Here is a 7,809-nt window from a genome sequence, read left to right as displayed (position 1 = left end):
TTTCATATATTTTCAATTGTTTTTTTTTTCCAGTTTGAAAGAAAATCCCATTTGCATAATTGTGTCACTGGAAGCCAGTAAAGAATTTGTCTTTGTAATCATGTGTGTGTTTTCTGTGCTGTAGGGAATGCAGCTGATTTTAACTGATCATATTTATTTTCTATCACTGTAAATTGTCATTCTAATTCCTTACCAATACAACCATGTGGTAACATAAACACATCCATGTAAGCTTAACAGTTATAAAATACACATATTCAACAATGTTTAAGATAACAGACAAGAACATACAGCTGGTGACTCAAAGTGACAAAAATATACCTCGAGTCATCAGTGGGCATTTCATTAACGCCTGGGTGACTGTATTGATAATCCATTCATAAACTGGAACTGGAAAACATTAGGGGTCTGCCGCTGAGTTCTGAGAATAACAGAGGTGGACTGACTCAGCAATTGCATGAGAAAAGATTCTCATCAGCAAAATTCAAACTGGGATACTGTTTCACTGCCGATGTTAACTGGAAAGCATTTCTTACCTTGTAGGAGTTCTGAAGGATGTGGGTGTTGCTATTAAAAAAAAAAAAAAGGCTTTTGATCCAGGTTGGGAAGCACTCCATTTCTAATGTGATTAAGTAAAGTGTATGTGGCTTAATTACAGAGCCTATGCCAAAGTCACAAGAGAGCCAACCATGCTTACTGTGTATACGTTCATGAAGAGAGCTATGGCTGGACATAGGGGTAGTTGATCCAGGGGTCTAGCAAAACCAGAAAGAGCCAAATGTTGTCTTGGTTTTATGCAACAAAAGTTAAATCCTGAATAACATTGTTTTAAATATATAATGTAATATATACAGATGGTTACTAGCCCTCTTAAAAATCTTTAAATATTGTACGTGTTACATTGTTGCCACTGGAAATAGTTGTTTAACACCCCATCCCACCCCCCAAAATTCTTAACCTTAGGCACACTTACTAGTGTTTTCCTTAAACTCAACCTCATTTTATTGTCTTCAGCAGTGGATGGAGTTTGCTCTGTTGTCATGGGAACAGCATCTAATGAATATTCATTGTTATCATGAACATAGCATCTTCATAACAGTGGAGCAAACTTCATCCACCGAGGAAGACTGTGAATATGGTTGAAAGCTCTGGCAAAAGCTACTAAGTAGACTTAGATTTTTGTAATTTATAACTGAAATTATGTCAAGAAGGGAGTCACCCCCTCCACCCAAAAAAATAAGGGACCTAAAAGTAATTTCATTTCTTTTATCTCAAACTGTAATATCAATTCAGGTAAAAAACACAAACAAACAAACAAACAACAAAAACATGATGCCTAACTTACCGTGAGGGAGGAGAGACTGGGACCTCTGTCTCTGGCCCACCCTTGGGACTCTGCTGTGCCTATATGACTGAGTGCCAGACAACACATTAATGTTTAAGATGTTAAAGAATTCATTTGGTCCTGTTTAGACTTGGTTTTGAAATGTGTCTGGGAAGATTAGATCACAAGTGGGCAGCCAAGACACGTCACTGTTTACACCTGGCAATATACTGTACATACGTCTCCAAATGTCCAGCTGAACACTTGTGTGCTGCGACACTCTTAAATATCAAATGGCCACAGGTACAGTTATTACTTCAGTCTGTAAACAGACAAGTGCAAGTAGTCACCCTAACTGAAGACAAGCGTCATATTTGCACATGGATTTGCACGTTTCTCTCCACTTGTTCTTTTGTTGAGCGCTGGCACACTCTCACCAAAGCAACTGACACATCCTGCAGCGATGACCTATTTTCCTGTAATGGTCTTCTCGGAGACGCATCAGGACCCATTAGCGTTAACACTACAAATGATATGTGGTCAAATGCAAGTGGTTTCAGTGATCAGATCACAGCCCATCTTGGTGGTTGTTTACACTTGTATTTAACGCTGTCCACTTGTGATCCAATGGCCCAGGACGCATTAAGACACATTTTAATTCCAAGTGTAAACAGGGTCTTTGTTAATCATAGAATTGCTGGTGTGACAAATAAAGAACAGGATTCATACCTGACAGTTCTTGAACTAGCAGTAACTGGAAAAGACAACATGTAAACATCATCTTGAATCAAAAAATATGAAATTGACCACAAACACTAAAAACACACCTGCAACAGTTTGACCTAAATCTGGTTTTACCTGGGGAAGTGATAGCCACGGGTAGCGACATCCTATGACAGCTATAAATATATATATACATAAGAGAAACAAAATGCTCAATCATTTTTAAAAACTGAAAGGCATGTTATCAAACACCATAGTCATGAAGTGTAAGTTGGCCTTTACCCATTTGTCTGAAACTGTCCTGGTGAAACCTGGACAGCAGAAAGTATGCTGGTTAAATTAGACATCTACTGTATCACCTCAACATTGGCATTTTAAGAAACATGAACTTTATTTCAACAGAATTCTGGACCACATACCCTCCTCTGAGAAAGTGGCTTTTTTAACTCAGTGTTCTCTCTCTTCAGCTCTGAAAGTTGCTTTTTTAACTCAGCATTCTCTCTTTTCAGCTCGGACAGTTGCCTTATGGTAACAGATGTGAGAAGGATAGTGTTGCAGTCAAGGTATTTATTTACACAGGAACAATAACAGCTTATGAAATCACCTGTAGCCCTGCTCAGTGACTTCCTTCAGATGCCTTTCCAGTTCAACAGATTTGTGCCTGAAGTGCGCAGTGACTCTCTCCATTTGTGTCCGCTGAAAAAGTGCAATCTGGGAAGCATGGAGACTTCACTATTAAATGTAATTTCAGTGAAAATAAATGACTTGCAATAAATCAACTTTGATTTGCACTCAGAGATTCCCAAATATCATGGCACCAGTAAAGTGATGCTTTTATTCTTTTGACCTCTTGTTGAATGACCCGCTGACTTATTAATCGACTGCTCTGATATTTATCGTCCTGGTATAATGATTAAAAAGGACAGGTGAGGGAGCTTGGGTGCACGCTGCACAGAGGAGACAAACCTGTGATATGTGCTCCATCTGTGACTGGATGAGCTTCACAGGATCTTTGAAAAAAACCTTTTCCTGTGGCTTCATCTAAAATAGAAATTTGTGTGGATAATATATTGGGTCATCATCTGTTGGTGGCATCTGACAGTAACCTACAGTGAATATGTCAACCATACCAACCTTATCAGTGATGGGCAGATAACTGCAGCTGGCCCCACATATGCTGCACTGCTCTGAGGGAAGAGACAATCATAAGAGGTGTAGTGTATGTAGCCTGACCCCTGTCTTATTTGAGCAATGATGTAAAATAATTATTGTTAAAAAAAAATGGAGAAACCTATTATCTTAGCGTGTAAACAAAATAGAATATTACTGTCTTACTAGATTTAATGCATGCCTCACAGCAGATGTGGCCACAGCTGGATACAACAAACGCCGACCCAGTCTTCATGAAGCACTTGTTACAGTGGAACCAGTCCATTTTAAGTCCTGCAAACAAACACATTCATCTCACTGCACATGATTGTTATATTATTACACTACAGTATGCGAACACCCTGTTTAAATTAACTCTGTGTACTTCTGGTCCGGGGCTTTAGCATACTGTGATATTTTAGAACAGTGTGGTCCTAGCATGGACCCTGAAACAGCTCAGCTAAATGGAATGCAGTTATCATTTACACCGTGCTTTTCCTGCTATGACTAATCAAAATGCGTGTCGGGAATATGGTCTATTATTTAGCATTGGAATGAGGTGTTCAGCTGTCACAAATGGATATGTTTGGGTGTCTGCACACTTCTGGCCATGTAGTTCCAGCTTTTTCGGCCGCCGGTGACACATACACAAAGTTACCCGCCTAAATTAATCATGTTAGTGTTAGATAATTCTACAGTGACACTACAGGACACACCTAAAACAACGCCGCAAACAACACAATAGCTAGCCAACTACAGTAGGGTTTGCTAGCTGGCAAGCATATGTGTACAATTTGGATAGTAACCAGCGGGAGGTAAGAAACGGACTTAAACCTGTCCTAAACCACGTTAGCTAAAAAAAAAAATCTAATTTTTGTAATATTACCTGTCACCCTGCTCAGAAGAGTCTGAAGTTAACCTATTTCCCATCAGTTTAGTCCCACCTCGGCGCCATTAGAAGACGTTTGTGACAAAAGGCCCAGTTCTGTCTGTTCAAGGCTAAGTGCTGGTCAAATAATGAGCCACTGTGGGCTTTTATCAGTGACGTATTATTTTATACATCACATCACTTAAGGGCCTTCTTAACCATCGAGTAAATTTTAGCTTTGGAAATGTTTGAGCCACTAATTTCATCTTATGCTTGAAAATATTGAACTGGAAAATGTGTCCATATTTTTCCATTTCAAAATATGGATTTAAAAAAAAAAAAAGCTCGAGTTTAAATTTATTCTTTGAATGTTTGCCAGAACAGAAACACCACCCAGGACACAAGTTGCACCATATGTCAAGACTTGCACTGACTTCACTTTCAAGGCCTAGTCATATTTTGGTTTAATCATTAACCATTGGCTTTGTAATTAACTACTGATAGCCATAGACTGCATGGATGGGGTAATGGACAGGGGGCACTTCAGAGTTTGAGAGCCTACAGTATACAATGTAGGCAATGCAACAGCTTAAATTTCTCAATCATGCAAAGTTAATCCAGTCACTCAACACTGGAAAGCATCCAAGGTACGATCAGCACATTTAACCATGGAGTAACCATAAGTTGCTGACAAATCTTGTAAGTTTGTCACATTTGGAGACTTCTCAAATTATACCAAACACTGTAGTTGCAAGAACAGTTCCATCGTAAACCATAATCTCAGGAAAGATGTCCTCCATAGCAGTAAGGTCTTGTTTAGAAAAAGTCACTCGGCAGATGCAAATCCAACTCATGAAATGCTAGATAGCAGAGCCAATGTAGGGTTAAGGGACAGCATATTATGGTCACATTTTTCCATTAGCACTTGACACCATTAGTCATGTTCACATTTATATTTAAAAGTAGCCTCTTATCAAGTTGTCACATGGTTGACTAATTTGTCAGTTTAGTGAAACTCACCCACTTAGAACTAACCCCACCATTAATTAATAACTTGAGCATGTTCAGGTTAAGGGTTTGAATTGAACTTTAATGGCCACAGATGTGAAAGAGATAAGCAGGCACTAAAGCATTTAATAACTTGGGAAGCCAAGAATAAAGACCCAATTCAGACTGGAGCCAGTATGCAAGGTGGATCCATTTCTGTTGAAGAAAGAAAAAGGTTAAAGGCAGTTGAGGACAAATGCACAGTATAAAAATTGAAGTCATGTCTTACTTGGATCCTTCAGGAATTTACATCATTGATGACAAGTGGCCCCACGACTGTTTTTTGCACCTTTCCAAGCATCCCTGTAAAGACAAGCACTTTTAGACTAGTGCAACTAGACCAGTTTGAGTCCAAACATTGCACAGATACATACCTGGTGCTATACTCCTCATCCTCCTGGACTTGCAGCTGGTATCACAGCAGTGACATAGGTCGCTATATGCAGGATTATCCAGTAGTTCCCAGCTGAACAATCATACGATATGATAGTCAAGACAATGGTTTTAGTAAAATGTGGCATTTTTAAGATCATATAACTTAACTTCAGGTTTAATTAAAAATAGGTTTTACCCATGATTGACATAGTGGCAGGTCTTTTTAGTGGCATCAATATTAATGGGATCATAAGCCACAAGTTTGCAGTGTATAAACACCTGTTGAGTTGAGAGAAGTAGGGTTGAAGACTTCAGGTAGTTAAAATCAAGTTTCCCCTTCTTGAACATCCACAATTACAGAAGACTCGTTTACCTTTTCTCCAAGAGCAAACTTAAAGGCTTGAAGGGATAAACGGATCTCTGATGTCTTTTGCCTTGGTTCAAATTTTGAGCGCGATAGCTTGCTGTCCACAAAACAGCTGCATGATTAAAGAACATTGTTACTTCCATGTCTGGGCAAAAAGATCAATAAGCCAGTGCTCATTTTCAGAACAAAAAGTACCCCTTATTGGTGATTATCGGGTACAAATTGCTTTCAGGCTGCAGCTCTGGTGTTGTGGATGCTACACACTCCTCAATAAGCAACAGCAAGGGGTGATGGCCCTTCTCCTCCACAGTGGCTATGATGGGGATCAAAGAGCCCAGAAGGAAACTGGTAGATTTAGCAGGACCAGAGAAGTTGCCTAGAGAAGAAAGTTACAGAAGTCAGTATGGAAATGGTGCCATTTACAATGGAGGTGTGAATTTTATCTGAACACCCACCATTCATCAGTACCATACTGAATACTAGAGCTCCTTGACTGTATGTATGAAACACTGGTTCATAAAGCAGAGGGGACCAGTCTTTGGGCCTGAACAAAATAAAGCAGACAGTACAGCAGCTGCTACCATTAAAACATGCAGTGTATACAACACCATTTGCTCACTCCCATTACATAACATATGAACACCCACCTTTCATAAGTGCAAAAAACTGAATGAGTGAAAGGGTCTATGTGAGAATCAGTTGAGGACATGTAGGTCAGATCATTTGTGTACATCAGCTTATCCCCAGTAACCTGCACAAGACAAATATCATTAAACTGTAGAAAATATGGTTTACTCAACACCTAGCTATAAGTTGGCCACTCACCATTGTCCTAAAGTTACAGTCACTGAAGTACACAGTGAAGACGGCCTCTGTAGCCGTAACGCTGGTAGGCAAACAGTTACCAAGACGGAAGAGTGAGGTATCAGCCTGGGATCTGCTCTCTGCCCATGTCAACCTCACAGAGTCAGGCCAACATTCCAGCTGCATGTCTGTATAGGATACAACATGGGAATACTGTTTCTATTCAAACACTTAATCTAGATTTATAAGAAAACACACATTTTAATGCAACATTACCTGCATAAACTGCCACAACAGCTGCCAAAATCAGAAGCAGTGCACCCTGCCAAGAGAAAGCCATCATGGCTGAACACATGCAACTCACACTGTGAGTGGCTTTATTCTTTCTGACTAGGACCCATTAATCAAATTAACCATCTTCACCTGGTGTGTGACAACAGTCTCAGGTGCAGGGCTCATAAGTCTAAATGCAACAAGACTCAGATGAATTCTGATATGGTGTTTCTTGATTAACTGCAGGTTAATGTGCAGGTGTAAATTTGAGGGTTAACATTTTCACTTTTTACATATACATTAATTGAAAGGTCTGTGATAGACTGTACACTTAGTGTATGCATGTTATAGTGTGACAGCTAGTGCAGATATATATGAGTGAATTAGATTAGTGTGCACTTGCAGTTTAATCTGTCATTTGTTTTAAGTGCATTATGGTAATTTATTTCGACAAGTTCAACATGTTTCACTAAACAGTAATATCATTCAGGTCAATTTCAATTTAATTCTTTAATTGTGGATTTGCTTTTACTTTTACATAGTTGCAAATCTGATAGACTTTACTGCACTATCAGAATTCAGCCTTGTATCATAATTGAGTTGGTGCTTGAGGCAAAAATGACTTCTACTTCAACACTAGATTCTTGATTTTGTGGGCTAAGACCAGGAAGACCAGATGATTTAGCCTCAGGAGAAACATCACTCTACAGGGCTCTAAGAATTTATGACAGCATGACCAGACCCCCCCTCATTCAAGTCAAAAATCAACTTGTATACTGAGCTTCCATATGAATACTGTCCCATTCTTCAAAGATTTTTATTGTCAATTCACTATATGTTCAGGACATACAGAAAAACTGAAATACTGTTTCTCTCTCA

General features: G+C 39.2%; 2 protein-coding genes across 2 annotated transcripts; both read right to left on the bottom strand.

Annotated features, from left to right (window-relative positions):
- Positions 1–6: 6 nt before the first annotated feature.
- Positions 7–4,237, bottom strand: LOC109962668 (RING finger protein 212B). Its single transcript, XM_020604566.1, has 13 exons — positions 4,083–4,237; positions 3,383–3,490; positions 3,182–3,234; positions 3,014–3,088; positions 2,652–2,758; positions 2,467–2,569; positions 2,330–2,358; positions 2,183–2,223; positions 2,054–2,078; positions 1,346–1,412; positions 698–755; positions 537–567; positions 7–421 (listed from the first exon to the last, which is right to left on the bottom strand). The coding sequence occupies exons 2-13, from the start codon at positions 3,480–3,482 to the stop codon at positions 346–348; spliced, it is 765 nt and encodes a 254-aa protein (XP_020460222.1). The 5' UTR covers positions 3,483–3,490; positions 4,083–4,237; the 3' UTR covers positions 7–345.
- Positions 4,238–5,133: 896 nt separating this feature from the next.
- LOC109962663 (zona pellucida sperm-binding protein 3-like) lies at positions 5,134–7,038 on the bottom strand. Its single transcript, XM_020604560.1, has 10 exons — positions 6,934–7,038; positions 6,679–6,845; positions 6,501–6,604; positions 6,309–6,397; positions 6,049–6,229; positions 5,860–5,965; positions 5,683–5,765; positions 5,486–5,577; positions 5,341–5,414; positions 5,134–5,267 (listed from the first exon to the last, which is right to left on the bottom strand). Exons 1-9 carry the CDS (start codon positions 7,010–7,012, stop codon positions 5,350–5,352), a joined length of 966 nt encoding a protein of 321 aa, XP_020460216.1. The 5' UTR covers positions 7,013–7,038; the 3' UTR covers positions 5,134–5,267; positions 5,341–5,349.
- Positions 7,039–7,809: the final 771 nt, after the last annotated feature.

Source organism: Monopterus albus, unplaced genomic scaffold, assembly GCF_001952655.1.
Source record: "Monopterus albus unplaced genomic scaffold, M_albus_1.0 scaffold66.1, whole genome shotgun sequence".
NCBI classification, from domain to species: Eukaryota; Metazoa; Chordata; class Actinopteri; order Synbranchiformes; family Synbranchidae; genus Monopterus; species Monopterus albus.
The sequence above is the reverse complement of the archived record's forward strand: the minus strand, read 5'-3'. Positions and strand labels throughout refer to the sequence as shown.

Excerpts from the sequence above, each read along its gene's own strand:
- LOC109962668 (XM_020604566.1), bottom strand. The coding sequence starts at position 3,482 with ATGGACTGGTTCCACTGTAACAAGTGCTTCATGAAGACTGGGTCGGCG. Across the intron at positions 3,089-3,181 it reads ATCTGCCCATCACTGATAAG|ATGAAGCCACAGGAAAAGGT; the intron begins GTTGGTATGGTT and ends TTTCTATTTTAG. Across the intron at positions 1,413-2,053 it reads GCTAGTTCAAGAACTGTCAG|TCATATAGGCACAGCAGAGT; the intron begins GTATGAATCCTG and ends TCTGGCACTCAG.
- LOC109962663 (XM_020604560.1), bottom strand. The coding sequence starts at position 7,012 with ATGTGTTCAGCCATGATGGCTTTCTCTTGGCAGGGTGCACTGCTTCTG. Across the intron at positions 6,398-6,500 it reads GTTTTTTGCACTTATGAAAG|GCCCAAAGACTGGTCCCCTC; the intron begins GTGGGTGTTCAT and ends TATTTTGTTCAG. Across the intron at positions 5,415-5,485 it reads GATGAGGAGTATAGCACCAG|GGATGCTTGGAAAGGTGCAA; the intron begins GTATGTATCTGT and ends TTGTCTTTACAG.